The sequence below is a fragment of the Dendropsophus ebraccatus genome, chromosome 4 (genome assembly GCF_027789765.1).
Source record: "Dendropsophus ebraccatus isolate aDenEbr1 chromosome 4, aDenEbr1.pat, whole genome shotgun sequence".
Lineage (NCBI taxonomy): Eukaryota > Metazoa > Chordata > Amphibia > Anura > Hylidae > Dendropsophus > Dendropsophus ebraccatus.
This window is the reverse complement of record NC_091457.1, coordinates 25,121,987-25,141,170: the sequence shown is the minus strand read 5'-3', so window position 1 is coordinate 25,141,170 and position 19,184 is coordinate 25,121,987. Positions and strand designations below refer to the sequence as shown.

General features: G+C 43.9%; 2 protein-coding genes and 1 long non-coding RNA gene across 4 annotated transcripts in view; 2 read left to right on the top strand and 1 right to left on the bottom strand.

The window, feature by feature from the left end:
* Positions 1–3,578: 3,578 nt before the first annotated feature.
* Positions 3,579–4,558, top strand: LOC138789518 (uncharacterized). The gene is made up of 3 exons (XR_011362728.1): positions 3,579–3,700; positions 3,796–3,949; positions 4,533–4,558. It is a non-coding gene; the product is annotated as an uncharacterized lncRNA (long non-coding RNA).
* A 2,123-nt stretch (positions 4,559–6,681) lies between these two features.
* Positions 6,682–8,508, bottom strand: LOC138789517 (uncharacterized). Its single transcript, XM_069968197.1, has 3 exons — positions 8,260–8,508; positions 7,883–8,029; positions 6,682–7,741 (listed from the first exon to the last, which is right to left on the bottom strand). The coding sequence occupies exons 1-3, from the start codon at positions 8,406–8,408 to the stop codon at positions 6,847–6,849; spliced, it is 1,191 nt and encodes a 396-aa protein (XP_069824298.1). The 5' UTR covers positions 8,409–8,508; the 3' UTR covers positions 6,682–6,846.
* Positions 8,509–13,531: 5,023 nt separating this feature from the next.
* Positions 13,532–19,184, top strand: part of CSKMT (citrate synthase lysine methyltransferase) — a 90,206-nt gene continuing 84,553 nt past the window's right edge. The window contains exons 1-2 of one of the 2 annotated variants that reach the window (XM_069965295.1): positions 13,532–13,685; positions 14,910–15,075. In XM_069965295.1, coding sequence (XP_069821396.1) covers positions 14,923–15,075 — 153 coding nt within the window. In that variant the 5' untranslated portion in view covers positions 13,532–13,685; positions 14,910–14,922. Of the gene's footprint in view, positions 13,686–14,058; positions 14,126–14,909; positions 15,076–19,184 lie in introns of those variants that run through there. The other variant, XM_069965294.1, reaches the window with a different exon arrangement.

The following is a 19,184-nucleotide window of genomic DNA, read 5'->3' as shown; positions in this document are numbered from 1 at the left end:
ACTTTTGTTGCCTATGTTTGACTCAGCATCTTGCACAGAAGGTTGATTTGTCAAATGTATCCTTTTTGTTAACCTTTATACACAATAATCTGTTTAATGTGATATTTCATACAGAACATGCTGAGTTTGGTGTAAAATTCATTTCTATATAATATTTAATTCCACATTATAAGTCTTTTAATGATCAACAATAAAATCCAAACTAGATTTGGACTGGAGCAAACAATGCTACATTGTGTGTGTGTGTAAGTCGAAGAGTTGACATTCTTCCACACACATCTGCGTTGTTCTCTCTCGATTGGGAGGTGTAATGTAGTGATTTGGCTCAAGGTTACTAAAGTACTGCGCGCTTACACAATGTACTGTATCCTATAATAAACTCCCCATTTTCACACATGGAGAGGCCTAAAGCCTTGCCAAGGATACATCAAGGATCTATTCACATGTTTTCACTTTAAAAACCCAAAAATTTTCGAGTATTATGTTTGTATTGGTTTGGCCTTTGCGCATAGTGCAGTTAATGGATGTGTTCACGATATATATGTAACATTTCCCACAAGTCTCAGGCTTTTATTAACATGTTGTGGCACTACGCTAATCATTGACTCAGTGTGTGTTGGATGAATATCTGATAGTCTGCTCCTAGACTGGCCCACGAGATCGGCCTTTGGGAGCCTGCAGCAGAATGCAATGATCTGTCTGCTGTAAGCTGCAGCTTCATGCGCCCTTCCCCCTCTGTCCTAATCTAACTTTGACTTTACTATTGTGACATCATATTGCTTGGCAAGTCTGACAATGTTTTTTAATACAATTCCTTGTGTATTTATATAATCTCTCATTTTTTCAACTCTCCCAGAAAAAGCTTAGCTGGTTGTGCACTTTGTTTCGCGTAATGATTTGCATTAATGCGACATGCCTATTTTAGCCATGTATCCAGATGGCAACACTTTATCAGTCTGAATACAAAGGCTCGATTTCATATGGTAATTCACAATTTCTTAACCCTGTCAGTAACCAAACTGAAAACTAACGTTGATTTCTAGTCAACAGTGGCCTTTTCCGCCAAGGGCTGGTTATTTGCATATGTAAATGAGTGTGTTCGCTCACATATGGACATAGTGGCTGGGCTGATCCACCGGTTCGGTAGCTTCAATATAGAACGGATCACAGAAATCGTGGGGCCCAAGCGGCAAGCAGCTACGACATGGTGCAAACAAAGGGGTGTAAGGAATGAATCTAGGAATAACAAACGTGTTGTTCTGTGGTCATTTCATGGATGCCCACCAGTTTTCTCCTTCTGGAGATTACAACTTAGTTTGCAGTTAACTGACGACCAGTGAGTGCCTGGCCTGAGGGCTGGGTCTGAGGTATCGTTGGTACAGGTGTGCTCTCGGCCTTGTCAGAGAGTGGACATGTGTCCTGGACCTTTGCAGGTGCCTTTTGGCCCGGAAGGGAAAGGAATGTTGTGTTTGTGGTTCATTTCTTGGAGAAGTGGCAAAATGTTATATAGCATTGTTAGTGCTGGTATCTGAGTGCCACCCTGCACTGTGACTAGTTGCACCTGTGTGATGAGAGCAGGATTGCCATTTGGCCTTGACATAGGATGATAGAAGAAAGGAATTATTTATTTGAAGCTTAGCCATGAGAGAAATATTGTTTGCCACACATTTCTCACGGTCTTATTTTGTAATTGTCCTTGTATATTTTTAAATATAACACAAAATACTGAGATGAATGTAACAACTGCTTGTGCCCAGGCTTCACCTAGGCCGTGTCCGTGACTGGATGGAGATAACAAATGTATCATTTTGAGTTCCTATGGGTAGAAGCCAAGGTTATTTAGGATGTGTCTGCATTGTAAGAATCGCCACTTTGAAAAACGTCGCTGGAAGAATAACTGATTTGGACAACAAAGCCGGAGTGATTCATGGAGCCCGAGATGTATCCTGATCGGTCTGTTATAGACGTCGCCCAGCTGATCAGTGAAGTAAGTATTTGCTGGAGCTGTTGGGAGTACTTTATACATAGATAAGATCATCGATAGCCAGATTTCGATCGTCCTTTGGACTCGGAGAAGATAGTTGTGTGGCCGTGACTTAATGTATGACTGTCATTTGTTGTGTGAGTCACATTTACATACATGTAATTTTGAATTATTGCCTTTTATATCGGTTTTTGGGATGTCCAAAAGTCACATGTGTTATTGCATCCTGTTTAAGTGAGAAATATTTTTTTCTAAACAAATCGATTATGTAATGATCAATAGATGCTAGATAATATTTATTTTCTGTGTACGATTGTCTATAGTCATTTAGTGGCACGATACATCGCTCCGAGTAGTTTATGTAAGTACGATTGTGTGTAATTCCTATGTGTTTGGCATCAGGGGGCGCTTGAAATCGAGCAATGACTGCATGAGTATTTTCAGATGTGTGTGTCTCCTCCAAATCTGTGAATGTGTTAGCTCTTTCGGACCATGTAACGCACATCGTATTTTAGGCGAGATTTGTAAGTAATGGCTAGTCGAGGAATTGTCCTTGTAATAGCACATGTTGTTGGGCAAACAGGGCGTGACTTAGGTTTGGTGTTAGCGAGATGGCCGTGCAGCGAACACTCTCCCTCCTCCCTCCTCCCTCCTCCCTCCTCCCTCCTCCCTCCTCCCTCCTCCCTCCTCCCTCCTCCCTCGTCCCTCCATGATGGGTGTTGGCGGAACATACATAGGAGAAATCCGCCCATATAATGTGCTGATAGTGTCATCATAAGGAGGTCGCTTAAATAGTACGCAAATCACGCACAAGATCCGGCGCAGGCTGATGATGCTATAGGCTAGCGACACAGCGTGGACACGCCCCCTCTCTGTAGTACATGCACGTCATCAGTGTGCGTAGCGGGGTTGTTGTTTAGCCGGAGTGTTTGGTGTGCTGTGCTAATTATGTTCACTGCTCGGCTAATGAGTATTTTGGCTTTTAGCGCTGCTCTGCTTTGTACTTTGTCAGGCGTTGTAACGTCGGAAGCACACACAATCCGCAGCAGCCACGTTCAAAGAGGCGTGGCCGACCATTATGGCACTTGTAGTGCAGCGGCTTACGACGTGACAATGCCGGACACAAATGGGTAAGCTGAGCATCGTTACATGGTGTCACATAGCAATTCGCCAAGCACACGACACGCAATAGTTAACCCCCCCCACCCCCGCTACGCCCAGTGCTGAGGTGGCGAGACTACAGAGAGGAGGCGTGTCCCCCCGTGTCGCTATCCGATCCCAGACCCCCGCGCCGGATTGTGCCCTTCCATTCCATAGTAGTAAGCACATCTATTTTCGGCAAATACTATGAGGACATGATGTGAGTAGTAGTGTACTGTGTATATGATATGTGGCGCCAGCAAACATCATGGAGGGAGGGAGTTGGCTGCAGGTGAAGCTGGAGACCCCACCCACATAAGTGACGTACTATTTACAATCAAACATGGCGTGTAGCATGTGAAATGGGTGTAGTAGCTAGGACCTTATTGACTAATAATTTCTAAGACGTTACTGTAATTGTGTTTGATTTTCAGGTCCATGCTCGGCCAGTGCTATGGGACGGGCCTGCGCCTGGGTACAGAAGCCGGCTAACACGGAGTGCCGCATGGAGGGAGGTTGCCCGGATTGTATACCCAGATTGGGCCCAGCACACTAGATTAGAGCAATGGATAATTGGTAAGTTGTTTAGCCACTGTGGCAAACCATTAACTCTAGTGTTATGGTCACCTGACGCTGATATATTCCTAATGTGTGGATGCTTTTGTTTTAAGCTAACTATGTGGAGACCAGGTGGTCCAGTGTGAGGGACCGATTCATCAGGCAGCGACGGCAGCTGATGAGGCGTGGGGCCTCCCAAGAAGAACTGGCCGCTTTGCCTTTTGCCCCAATGCTGCGTTTCATTTTGAATTCCCCCAGACGCCGCAGGTAAGTGTGTGTGTTAATTGCATGTGTCCATGGTAGGAGCAGATGATGAGGGAAGTAGCTCAGTGTCTTATGTGTGCAGACATAGACATGTGTTAGATTTATATAGATTGTATACATCGAGGCTCCAGCAGGGGGAGCAGTATATTTAGTGAACACTTTACAGTAATCTCGATTTCGGTAAGATGAGGCGCCCCCTGCTGGACACCAGATAACTAACAAATGCAGCCTGGCCTAACCGCTTTTGGAACAGCTTTTGCTCCCTCCAGGATCTAATCCAGAACATGAAATCCCATTTATGGCAATAGCGTGGACTGTCTTCATAATGTTTAAACAATGTACGCAATGTGTCCATAGAGTAAACTAATGTTCCACTCGGGTGGCCTTGTGAAGACCCACATTTTGGGTCAACAGTGTGTGAATATAGTGTAAAAAGTTATAGTGTGCCACCTCGTACATAGAAAATAGTGTGAAAGCAGGCAGAGTGTAATCCTGCATTGGATGCCTCCATTTTAGTTATATGGCTAAATATGTCCTTAAACAAAAGTGCCATCTTAGATAGTGACCAGTGTTGTTTTCTCCTCAGACCACAAGTAGTTCAGCAACCAGCAGGGGCCTCATCGGATGAAGAGAATGAAGAACCTAATCTGGCAGAGGGAGTGGCCAGGACTCCACCACCAAGATGGCAAGAGGGTCCTGTGGAGCCTGGCGAGAGAGAGTGACATGTGCCTTGACCGTCCAACAACATTTGTGTTTGTTCCGCACTCCCTCTCCTCAGCTACACCAACACCACCCCTTGTCTGCTACACTGTAGGGCCTTAGTGCCAACCGCGCCTTACTAGCATTAATAATTTCCTAACATTTGTGCGCACCAGGACCACATCAATAACACACTGTGTACAAGGTCTGGCATCACATTAGCTAGGGATGACAATAACAGCTTGGGGGGATTGGGATGTCCCTTTTAGTTTTGTGGTGCCAGAATACAGTCAGGCTGGCTGTGGCCTTCACATATTGCCCACACTATTGCCTCTGCACACTATTCTAACTTCTGTCAACATGGTCCAAAGTAGTCTCCACACACCCTCGCCCACATCCACCCACACACACTATCATGTGAATGTTTTTTTTTTTGGACATGTAATAAATCCATTTCGACATATCTTGTTGTTTCCCGAATTCTTATTTTTGACTTGTTTATGTTTTAGTGTTTAAGGGTTAAAAAAAAAAATGATTATTGACTGCCACTAAGGAACGACGAAATACGCTTAAAACAAATTAGTGGACTTTGTTTGCATAGAAAGCTGTATTGAATGTTGCTATTGTGTGTTATTAAATTTCGTTGTATGCTTTACGTTAGTATAAAATTAACACATGCTGGATGTCCTTCTGGAGGATATTTCTAATCATATGTGAGACATTGCTGTATGTGTTAAAATGAATGTGTCATGATAGGAAATATTAATGGAGTTAAGTATTTCATTTATCAGGCCAACACTGTCCTGCTGTGGCCACTTCCTGCCTTGGCCACAGATGGCAGCAGAGAGCACTCTCATACATGACAAACAAGGAATCGCAACATTCACTACATGTTCGTAGTAGGTTCACAATACGTGTATTTGAGTCAGTATATTTGGGTCAGTATTGTTAACCAAACCAGTAGTGGATTAAAAACACAAAGGCTGTGTTCACACAATGTAGAAATAGAGTGCATGTGCGCCATTTAAAGTGAAATATTCCTAAGTTTTTTTAAAAGAATGGATGTTATTTGGAAATTTCCTTATTTAGTGTTTGAATGGCGCACATCCACAACATTACAACATTGTGTCGAGATCCTTTGGGTGTTTCGAATCCACTGCTGTTTTTGTTTGCTATACTGAGTGAAATACACGTATTGTGAAGCCACTAGCGAAGATGTAGTGAATGCTGCGATTCCTTCTTTTGCAGGTCTGAGCCTGCTCTATGCTGACATCTGTGGCCAAGGCAGGAAGTGGGCAGAGCAGGAGAGGCTTGTGATGAGCACTAACATATTTTGGGACATTAATGTTCTTATCATGACACTATAATTTCCACATAGAGCTCTATGTCCGATGGGAGTAGAAATCGCCTCCTGCAGGACATCCAGCATGTGGTCATTATGTACAAAGTGGAGGATATATAAACGTACACACAATAAACTACATAATGTAGCGTTTACACAGGCAGATTGATGTGATGGATTTTGGATAATAAATCCAGGAGATGACTGTAGACAAGGAACAGGTGATCAAGTAAAGAGCGAGATTTCTCATCTTTTAATCCACTCTTCTGTGTTTTACTGAAAAAAATTTATGCTAAAAGATTATTTTTGAACCGCAACCTAAGTAGACCACATCCAGCTGGCGCACCTGGGTGATGTGTGGAGGGATATATGTGGTGTGTTAATGGTGATTGTTAAGAAGTGAGATGGACTGTGGCACTAGAAGATATCAGATCCTGTTACATATCCCACACTAGAAAGTTAGACATATAGTGCGCACCCTGCTGGTCACTCCATAGGAAATGCACATGTTTTTATCACATCAATGTTTCTGCACACTAGGTTCTAAGGACTATCCAATTATTAACATTAGCAGGATGTGACCATGCTCGATAATTACTGGCCAGTAATATATGTAGTGAGGTTATGTGTATTTTCGAACACTACTATGTGGGAACACACAACATGGTTTACATACATTGAAAAGGCAGACACATTGTTTAGTCGAATAAGAAAATATATTTTTTGTTTTAGTAAAAAGAGAAGGAAAATTAAATATCAACCAATACATCGGGTTCAAACAACAAAAGAAAATAAAAAAACACACATCCCAGAGACAGGTGACATACATGCGGGAAAACATCAGTCCTGTGGCCGTGGCTCATAAGGGAGGCTGTGAAAGGGGCACGGGCACGGGCACGGCGCCTTCAGGAGTCATGAAGTAGTCAGCAAAGAGGTTCCTGACCACTATCCCGCGGTTGAGTTGTCTCCCTTGGCCATAGTTGATAGGGGCACTAAAAGCTGGCAGTGTCTCCACGTTCACCTCCGGGGTGGGAGCATAGTCCCGAAGGTAGTTGTGGAGAACACAGGCAGCTTTAATGACCATGTCAACTGTGGCCAATTTCAACTGCAGGGCAGTGGTAAACACTCTCCACTGACTAGTCATGATCCCGAAGGCGCACTCCACGAAGTTACGTGCCCGGCTCAGCCTCCGGTTAAATACTCTCCCCCGTTCATCCAGCCCTCTCCGTGGGTAAGGGCGCAGCAGGTTGTTCAGTAAAGGGAAGGCTTGATCCCCTACCATGACGAATGGAGCGGGATGCGTGGTACCCGGAAGAGGAGTGGGAGGAGGTAGAGTCACGTGATCTAAGAGTATGCGCCGCCCAAACTCTGATCTCAGTAGCGCCCGGGAGTCCCCAGTACTGCCATAGGAGCCGACGTCGATGGCAAGGAAACGATACGTGGAATCAACAACCGCGATCAGGACCACAGAAAAAAATTTCTTATAATTGAAATACTGTGATCCTGATCGCGGTGGTTGCTTCACACGTATGTGCTTACCATCAACCGCCCCTATACAGTTGGGGAAATTGGCCACAGACTGAAAGCCTGCTGCTGACTGCAACCAAATCTCCCGCGTCGGACTGGGCATCACAATGGGCTGCAAATGCTCCCAGATCACGGCGCACGTGCACCTCACAATTCCAGAGATGGTGGACGTACCAACCCGGAATTGGAGGTGCAACGATACATAACTCTCCCCTGTCGCCAAGAATCTGTGAAAAAAATTAAAAAAAAAGTTTATGATTCTATTTCACATTCAGCTACATATTAAATTATTACATATTTTAAGACTATATTAGATTTAACTACAATTACATGAACTAATATTTCGCATTAAAATAAAGCATCTTCACCTTAACGTTATGAGCAGACGGGCCACAGGAGGGATGGATTTCCGCATGTAGGTGTCCTGTCTCTGGAGATGTGGGCTCAAAATGGAAAGTAAATTATCAAAGGCCTCCATAGGCAGGCGCACGAAGTCCTGGAACTTGTCAGGATGTCTGCAACAAATTAAGAAAAATATTGATCACTAATATTACACACAAACACACATCATAGGAAGATGTCATACGGTTTACAAATGTGGAAATTAACATCAAACGTTGTAAGGATCAACAAAAAACAAAAAAAAATTATGGACTTTGGGGGAAACATTTGGGGACAGTAACCTTTACATTTGCAATATTACATTCAAAGATTTGCCGACTTTGATGTATTCAAATCGACATACCGTCGCAAATCATCATACAGGCAACCAATGTGGCCCCGGGTCTCCCTCCGCACATTGATGGGGTGGACCCAATATCGCCGTCCCACCTCCTGCAGACGGCGCTGCTCTGCGTCTTTTAGCCTCTGAGAAGAATTTTTTAAAAATGACATTTATTATGTTTAAGACATCTCAATTAGTCACAAAATTATGACACAGTTGCATTTAAGGACCTTTGGTCAACAGTACTTAAGGGAGCTTGCATAAACAATACATTTAAATCAATGTTTTACGGATTATAAGCCTAAACAGTTTGTAAGGCTAGTTTTAAATAAGTTACATAAAGCTTGAAAAAAAAAAAAATAAAAAATAAAAAAAAAAAAAATATATAGACTTACACACAAACGCAGGTAATAATTACGCATCTTCAACAGGATCGAAAGCACCACGAGCTGGTGCTTGCGGCGCAGCCTCATACGCCGGGCTGGCCCATAGGGCGCATTATTAGCGGCATCACACATCTTTGTTTTTTTTTTTTGGCATTCAAAACACTACTAGCATATGGGCGTACTTCGCGAGTGGGCGGAGATTTTATAGGGATGTGGGTGTGCTTATTTGGCCCGGGGGCAGAATCAGGAATCAAATACATGCTTTTGAGCGGGGCCAAACAAGCCAAGACACATCATGACACTACGGCCGGACTCTTACGATAAGACCGTAAGTGCTTTTCAAATACAGCCGCCAGACCACCCGGAGATGTACGGGACAGAAATTTTAACGGCCGCACTGTTACTACGTGTGAAACCGGCCATAGAATGACAGCTACATGATGACTCTATATACACACTATATACAGAACAATATTACTGCCATAGAGTGACTGCCAGAAAATGACTCTGTATACACACTATACTGTATACAGACCAATATTACAGCCATAGAATGACCGCCACATAATGACACTACATACACTATATACAGACCAATATTACTGCCATCAAGTGACTACCACATAAGGACTAAATACCACCTTATTTTTTTTTCTCAATACAAAACACAAAATAGCCTTTGGGTCCCTTTACACAGACAGATTTATCTGACAGATTTTTGAAGCCAAAGCTAAGAATAGATTTGAAAAAGAGGAAAAATACCCCCTGCTGTATACAGCCCCTCACCTGCAGAAATAATGCCCCCTGCTATGCACCCCCACCCACAGTAATAATGCCCCTGCTGTATACAGACCCCCACCCATAGTCATTATGCCCCCTGCTGTATACATTCCCCCACCCACAGTAATAATGCCCCCTGTTGTATACACCCCCCCAATCACAGTAATAATGCCCCTGGCTATGCAACCCCCACAGTAATAATGCCCCCTGCTGTATACAACCCAAAAAAAGAAAAACGACTGAAAATAAATAATTCAAATCAAAACCAATTTTATTTCCCATTAATGCTGTGGACAAAGACTATTAAAACTATTTACAATACAAACATGCCACTGCCCAAAGTACAGCCATGTGGAACCAAACCCACTAGCACAATATCTTATGTAACGACCATGATCACAGAGAATAGTAATAAATATATAGATAAATAGATAATCCTAATATACAAGTACGTGTGTGCAATAATCAAAGAATATAAATATGAAATATGATTCAGAACATTGTCACCAATGACCAGAAGTGTAATACCAATGCAAGGATTAAAGTGCAAGTGCAATAAAAAGTTGCATATAATGCAGCCAGCATGGTCGTCACACAGGGGGGTAGGACAGAGCATCCCACGCGTTCCGTCACATAGACCTTATCAGCCCTGAGGAATTCTATGTGACGGAACGGAAGTAAATGAAGATGAAGAGGGGTAGTGGCAGCATTGGACACAGCTGAGATAAAACAGGGGCGGAGAGAATATTTCATTTTCTTAAAAAATATATATTTTTAAAAATGTAATTCTTTAATTAATTTTAGATAATTCAGACAATCCCTTTAAGGGTCAAATGTAGTTGTTGGGAGGGCACCACAAAATAATATTAAGTGAGGTGCTGTAGTACACAAAAATCGTAATGTGATAAAAAAAAAAAAAAAGAAAGAAAGAAAGAAAAGAAGGTACAACAATCAACACTCCTCAGATTTATCAAAACATAATTTTATTTGAGCACAGAAAAAATTATAAAAACACTTAAAAACATACAACCATGGAGCACAAAAAGAATAAATTGCACTATCCTCACTGTCCTTGGCAGCAACTGCCACTAACTATATCCCTGGTGCGGGGGAAAATGGAATACACTGGTATAATAGAATTATAGGGGCAGATGAGTAAACAATACAAATTCAATAATGCATTACATACTGCTACCCAAGTCTACATGCAATTGTTCCTGGTGCAAGGAAAAGAAACGATATAGATATATATATATATATGTATATATATATATATATATATATATATATATGTGTGTGTATGTGTGTGTGTGTGTGTGTGTGAGTCAAATATACAACCTGCACCAGGGAACATCTAGGGTACGTCTGAGCCTCAAGTCGTTTTCATGGCAGCCTGGGCCCAACGGAGAGGAAAGTGATAATGAACGACTCCGATCAGAGACAGCGTCACCTGTGAGTCTCTGAACACAACTGGTTATTCTTCATCTGACTGGGGGGGGGGGGGGGGGGGGGGGCATGTAATAGCAGGACAGACACTGCACTGTAAATGGAGAGTAGGCTCCTCATATAGTTAGTGGCAATGTGTATAATGAGTATGAGGAGGATAACAAGGTAAGGCAAGTAATTCCATGAATTGTGGCTGATAACAGCGAGGCAATAGCTGCACATGTGCATAATGAGAAAGTAAAGCATGTAACTATCAGGGAGATACCCCCTCAGGCAGTCTGCGCATTATGCACATGTCTAGCTACTGCTTTCTGTTATCAGCCATCATACATGGTGCTTTGCTTCTTTATTTTATGCACGTGCCCAGCTATTGCCTATCTGTTATCAGCCATCACACTTGGAATTACATGCTTTAGTTTGTTACACACATATCCAGCTATTACCTATCTGTTATCAGCCTCCATACATAATATCCCATAGTGATATGTTCTCTTTTTCCCCGTATTCGGCAGCTGTGATGTCACATAAACGTTTTTCTGGGCACATTCTGAAACACAGAAGCCACAATGCCATGGTATATGTTGGCATCCCTTTCGATATGTATATCGGCAATGTACTGGTATAACATGGTGTGAATCATGCCTAACACTATCCAAGCTGTAGGTGTCATAGGTGAGGTAAGTCCTTCTGAGAGTGATGCCGTGTATCCGCTTTATCTAATCCTTAGAAATCACCCGTCATCTGCTCACTCATAGGAAGAAATGGCCTCCATGTCACCTTCATCATACTATACAATAAAGAAGCTTCATTTGCAGAAACCGTAAAATTGTTGCCATGGCAACAACATGACGTCCAGTGAGTTCCCTCCACATGTCTATTTCTAATTCATGCGATTTGTTCATTGAACTTGCTGGGTGTTATAAAGTTGCCTTGGCAACCGACCAGCATCACTAACATGGACTGGGGACATGGTGTGGATTATACTGCCACCTGCTGTCTGCACCTGTCACACCTCCAGCAACCCAGATGTAGAGGCCGCATCCTGCTTGAAGTGGGGGAGGGGAACCGCAGGGATTGTCAGCATAAGGGATCGGTAGGAGGCTGAGAGGGAGAAGATACTGGCATTTGCCCCGTATTCTCCCTGATGTGCTGCTCGATTCTGTTAACTGTGCTGTGTGCAGATTAGCTGTGCTGATATGACAGCGCCCCCTCTCTGCAGGAGAGTAATGTGCCCTGTGCAATTGCAAGGGGTTTTCTGGGCAAAATGAACTGATCTGCAGGGTGCAGAGCCCCATTGCCCGCCATCAGCTGTTCTAGGCCGCCACTACACAGTGAGGGGAGTTTGTTTCCATACACCGTCTAGTGGTGGCGACCTGTAACTGCAGCTCAGCTCCTGTTCACTTCTAGCTGAAGTTACAGGTCACCACCACTACATAGTGTACGGAGACATTCTGATTTCGCTCCATTCACTGTGTAGTGCTGTTATCAGCTTCCATACATGACATTACACAATTTAATATCCCATTGTGATGCATCAAATCCCTTTTCCACCGTATTCTGTAGCTGTGATGCCACATAAATATTGGCGAACACATTCTAAAATCAGAAAGCAGCACTGCCCATAATGTCTGTGATGTCATGACTAGAGATCAGCACTGTTATTGTGAGGTCATCAAAGATTTTTCACCAGTCAGAAAGCAGCACTGCCTATAATGTATGCGATATTATGGCTTAGAATTTAAACCAATCAGAGAAAAGCACTCCTATTAGGTCATGCATAGTGTGAGGTCATCAAATTTCCACCAATCAGAAAGCAGCATTGCCCATAATTTATGCGATGTTATGGCTTGGAATTTCCACCAATCAGAGCGCAGCTCACTGGGTATAAATAGCTGCTCACGGCTGCTTCTGCTCATTCTTCCCAGGAGCAGCAGCCAGAGAGGACCAGGAGAAGAAGCAGCTCCAATGCAAGGAGCAGCATTCAGGATGGACCAGCATAAGGAACAGATGCAGACAGGAGCAGCACACAGCTGCTTCTGCTCATTCTTCCCAGGAGCAGCAGCCACAGAGAACCAGGAGAAGAAGCAGATCCAAAGCCAAGAGCAGCATCCATGATGGACCAGCATGGGGATCAGCCACAGACAGGAAGTGCATGCATGGTGGACTTCATGTTTATAGCAGGTCGTATCCAAAGATTTTTATTTAGCTACTTTTATGCTTTCATCTACAGTAATGTAATAATGTGCACACACACACACACACACACATATGTTAAAGGCGTGTAAAGTTGTTAACTGCTGTGATTTTATACTGTTATTTGTGTCTTTTAATAATTATGCTAATTAGGCAGAAGAGCCCAAGGGGCGTTTCCCTACCCACAGGATCCCAGCTTAGTACTGAAGTGGCTGGACCGTACTAAGCTGGGTTTTCGGCAGGGGAGCACCCCCTGGCCGCTTGTACCTAATAAGATATTAATAAAACACAGTGAATATGAGAGCTAAAGGGGGTAATAACAAAATGTTAAAGTAAGAGACACATTTAGGGGTTAAATGTTGGTAAGGTTGTGTTTACTTGTTGTGTCTTTGCTTGTTGTGTCTTGTGTTTTTGCTCACTTGTTTACTAGGCAGGAGGTTTGGTTGCTATGACAACAGTCATATCAGTCCTCAGTCCAACTGGCACCTACAGGCAGCTTGAAGAGCAGTTAGGAGCAGCACTGAGTGGCGCCCCCAGCTGGATGGAGGTGATGCTGCCGCTCTATTCTCCGCATTTCCCTCCTGTAAGGATAACACAGATGCTCCAGCGGCTCCAGCACGTCTGCTGACAGATCTGAGAGAGGTGGGTGATCCCATTTCTCTATGTCCTTCATATTCCAGACCCCATTTCCTCTGCCAGGCATGGAAGGCCTCCCCCAATAACAAGCGGTAACAGAGGAGCGCACTCTGCTCTAGGGGTCAATGGGGGATTTATCAGGTCGTCCTATAGTAACAATGTCCCTGGTTACCCATAGCAACCAATCACAGCTCAGCTATCAAATACTCAGGAGTTCTGGTAAAATGAAAGCTGAGCTGTGATTGGTTGTTATAGGCAACAACTTGTGTCTCTAGTGATGTATTAATTTCTTTATTGTAAATTTTATGCTAATTTGAATATTTTTGCAATCTACTTAATAACCTGTTCAGCTTTTCAATAGAACACAGCAGATGCCCCCCCTCCCCCATCCTAAATATCCCGTGTATGTATTGTGGGGACCTGCTCAGCTGCTGCTTTCTATTGAGGTTAGTAAAGTATACTGCAAAATAAATTACATTAAAAAACATGGCGATGGTTTCATGTAGGAGAGGTTATAAGATATTACAGCTCTTACATTGTCACTTTGGTTCCCTATTACATTTAGCCCCCCCATGTATTTGTGTATTATGGGGGCATCTCTGTGTCTGTGTTATGGCTGATCAGACAAGGTGATAGCATGATAGATTACTATAGATCCCTATAATAGATAGCATGATAGATCCCTATAGATCCCTATGATGCAGTAACACAGATGCCGCCATATGATGCTCATATTGACCTTAGCACCATAACCGTGCGGCCGTGGATTGCTGTTCCCTCAGTGATTGGCCACAGAGCTTTATCAGAGCTTTGTCCAATCAGTGAGGAGACTATAAGACACAGGGACTTTATAGAAGGATTTTTTGTGTTGTGTGATATATGTGGTATATGGGATTTACCTGTAACATCAGGACCAGGGATGGGGAACATGTTCTCCTCTTTCTGCTGCAAAACTACAACTCCCATCATACCTGGACAACCAAAGCTTTAGCTGTGATGCAGGAAACACAATGTTATGCTGGGTGGGGAGGAGGATTTATCAAGCAGTCTTACAGTATGTCCCTTGTTGCCAGTAGCAACCAATCACAGCTCAGCTTTCATTTTACCAGGGCTCATGAGTATTTGATAGCTGAGCTGTGATTGGTTGCTATGGGCAACCTATCTTAGGTTCCTCTATGTTAGGGATGGTCTCTATATTAGGGATAATAGAGAACTATCTTTCATCTACAGGTATCAGGAGTCCATGCAGGGACCGGCATACTTACAGACAGTGGTAGGAACCACACAGGGACCGGCGTCAGGAGTCTGCATAGGGACCGGCATCATTACAGACAGTGGAGCCATCAGGAGTCCGCACAGGGACCGGCATCCTTACAGACAGTGGAGCACCAAAGTGGTGAGTTGCTGCATTTCTATGAACAAGAATTGAATGTTTTTTATTCTACTCTTTGTACATACAGAGTAAGGTCCCTATTATACAGAGCAATAATCGGACGAATCAGCTCGATTCAGCCAATTATCTTTCTGTGTAATAGAGACAATGATCAGCAGATGAAACGATCATCGGCTGATTGTTTCTTTTGAACTAACAGTTAATACATTACCTGTCCATGTTCCCGGTGTTCTCCTGCGCTCTGCATGCGTCCCAGCATCGCACGCTGCAGCATTAGAGTGATCTGTCTAAGCTGACAGGCCGCTCAGCCAATCGCTGGCCGTAGCGGTCCCCTCTGGTGATTGGCTGAGCAGCCTGTCAGCTCAGACAGGCCGCTCTGAAGCTGCAGTGCCGGGACACATGCAGAACGCAGGAGAAGACCAGGAATGTGGACACGTAATGTATTAACTGTTTGGGCAAGGGCTGCACAGACATCGCTAACGATGCCCGTACAGCCCTTGCTATACAATTATCGGGCAGTGCAATAGTTTCAGAAAAGGAGTGCTGATCTATATCGGCGCTCATTTACAATATTGATCGGGCCTTCATCAGCCCATGTAATAGTATCCTTATACAGTTGTTATCTAAGCACATTACATGTCATTGCTGCTGCCCTTTACTGTTTTACAGTTGTTTTCTGGGTCTGTGTGATTAATGGCCATTCCTCAGGATAGTTGTTCCTACTGTAAATTTGCTCATCTCTAAAAAGAGCCATGTGCTTCCAGCTCTGTTCTCTGTGCCTCTGAGTGTAGCAGCTCTACAGAACAGCCGATCATCAAGGTTCCTGAGTATCGGCAAACCTCTGACCAGACATTAATGGTCTATTATGAGGATAAGACATCAATCACAAAAGCCCAGAAAACTACTTTAGGCCAAGTTCACACAATGTATTTTTCATTAAACTACGGCTGCCATTGAAGGCTTGCACTAATGGCCGTTGTTTAATGACAGCAGCCGATTACACTACAGCCTATGGAACCACGGCCTTAGTGTATACACACTGTATACATTAAACAGAAAATAGACATGTTTGTTTTGTGCGGTCACTATTCTATGAACAGCTGCCGCACAAAATAGACTGTGCACGCAATGTAAAGTACGACTCCTGGCCGTACTTTACATTGTGTGCTATGGCTAATTGGAGGGCAGGCACACCCTAATGTGCTCGCATTCCATTTAAGATGAAGTGATGTTCACCCGACCAATACTGTAGTATCGGCTGGGTTAACATCTCAGACAGAACGCGTCACAGAGCGGCCGCTGTTTTGCCATGTGTCAACATGGCCTAAAAGTGAATGTAACATTAGATAAAGCAATTTTTTCCTATTACACTGTCAGCGCCAGTGTGGTGATGCCAGGGGCACAGTCCTTTTTCAAAATGCAGCCACATTCCCGATTTGCGCCGTTTTCTTCTTGTGCACCGGCCCAGCTGTATGCACTGGAGGCAGGCAGGCACCCCCAGTGTGATGGTATCCCCTCCTATCGGTGATGCACCCCCCCTTTAAAATCAAGCAAGGCTGCATCACCAAGGATAGAGGATATCATTGCACTGGGGGTGTTGGGTCAGTCTCCAGTGCATACAGCCGGGCCGGGGTACAAGAAGAAAATGTCACCAAGCACGGTAAACGGGCGACGTTTTGAAAAAAGGATTGCGCCACCAGGATCACCATGCCAGCGCCGACAGGGTAATGTTAAGAATAAAAAATTGCAATACTTGCTAATGGTACTTTCATTTTAAAGGGGTTTTCTAGGGAAAATTAAAACCGTGTCCTACTCCCAGTGCAGTAAAACAATAAATGAGCCCATACTTACCCCCCCCCCCCATTCCCCTGCTGCTCCTGCTGTCAGATCTTCTTGCCCTGGCTGTGTTTCCGTTCTATCAGCTTCTGATGACGTCCCGCTCCTTGCTCAGCCAATCACAGAGCTGAACAGGGAACTGGAAAACAGGCAGGCCTGAAAGATCGCACAGCTGAAGCAGCAGGGGAGGCAGGAGGGGTAAGTATGAGCTTGTATATTGTCTTACTGCACTGGAAGGCAGGATGCCCAGTTTTATATTTTCCTGCAAAACCCCATAAAGCTGGTGTTCATAGTGTTTTATGGAAATGTTATGCATTTTTAATTTTTTAAGTGTTTTGCTCAGAAATGTGGTGGTTATTTATTATATGAAAGTCTATTGTTAAAGTGTCACTGTCGTGAATTTTTTTTTTGCAGAAATCAATAGTCCAGGCGATTTTAAGAAACTTTGTAATTGGGTTTATTATCCGAAAAATGCATTTTTATCATGAAAAAGCAGTTTGAAGCTCTCCCCCCTGTCTTCATTGTTCTCCTATGGAGAGAGCTAAAGAAAAGACCAAAACAGGACAACAAAGAGTTAATCTACAAATCCCTCACTCATTATCTGTTCTGACCATCACCAGTGACCTGTCTGAGCTCAGATTACAGCTGTCACCCAGCTCCCTGCCTGTAATCCTCTGTTATCTGCTTTCTGCTGGCGGCTAACTCCCTCCTTCCTCCTCCCCCCTCCCCTCTCCCTAGAACAGACAGGGGACGTCTCCTGCAACAAGTCACAATTTTCAGATTTTTTGGAGTGGATGAAAAAGAGGAAGGAGGGGGGGACCTGGGAAAAGGCTTTTTACATGCAGATAATGGCAGATTTGGCTAATAAACCCAATTACAAAGTTTCTTAAAATCGTCTGGACTATTGATTTCTGCAAAAAAAAAAAATACGACAGTGACTCTTTAAATTTTAAATTAAATATGAAAAAAAAAATGTTTTTCCGTTGGTGGCAATGCTTTTTTTCTTGCTGTTATAGAGTCAGTACTATTGTATTTAAAGTGAGTCTGCCAGCTGCAATTCACATTACAAACTGCTGACACTACAGCAAGGATACTGACCTCTCATATGTCTGCCTGTGCTTCCATAACATAGAAAATACTTTTATTCTTCTGTAAAATGTGTCCAAGCTCCTTAACTGCTACAAGCTGAAATATCTCCTTGCTCCCTCTCCCATCTCTGACCCTGCTTAGGGCTCAGCTTCCAGCTGACTGTCAAACAAGCAGTGATAGAAATGGGAGAGGGAGCGAGGAGACGTTTTAGTTTGCAGCATATCAGGGACCTGGGAACGCCTCTTTGACACTTTGCAATAGAGAATAAAGCATTTTTCTACATTATAGAAAAACGGATGGTTATATGAAAGGTTCCATGTGCCTCCATGACTAACAGCTATCTAACAGTCAGCAGTATGGGATATGATATGCAGCTGACAGATAGACTACACCATTCTCAAAGGAGTCCATTTACTATGCTGCATTTTAGGGTACAAACACACATACCAGATCCGCAGCAGATTGCTCACTGCGAATTCGCAGCTAAATCCACTGCGGATCCTTTGCCTGTTGGTTTCTATGAGAAGATATACTCGCAGCGGGATTGACATCCCGCACTGATTGGCCGAGCAGGACGTCCAGACGCCGGGAGCCCCCGAAGCAAGCTGGATCCTGGAGCAGGTAGAGTATGCTCCTGCAGCGGGGAGTTAACAGGGCTGTCACTTTCACACTCACAGCGGGATGTCAATCCCGCTGCGAGTATGTCTTCTCATAGAAGCTAACAGGTAAGGAATCCACAGCAGATTTCGCTGCAAATTCGCTGCGGATCCGGTATGTGTGTTTGTGCCCTAAAATGCAGCATAGTAAATGGACTCCTTTGAGAATGGAGTAGTCTACCCTTCTTGGCTTCCCGGCCCGCTCCAACCCTGAAGTGGCCAGGATGCCAAAAACAGCTGGAGCAGGTGAGTAACACAATTTTTGTATCTGCCACTGACTTTAATAGGAGTTGCGTAGGGATGAGCGAACCGGCTGAGGTTCGGGTTCGTATGAACCTGAACTATCGGCTTCTGATTCCCGCTGTCTGCCCGCTCTATGGTTCGCTCATCCCTAGAGTTGTGCAAATGCCATAGCCCAATGAGCTACTCCTCTAGTTATGTACACAGTCTGGCTCAGGGGGCTCTGCCATTTGTACAACTCCCATTAAAGTTAACTGCAGTAATGGGATCCGCAGAACTCATCTGCCTTAG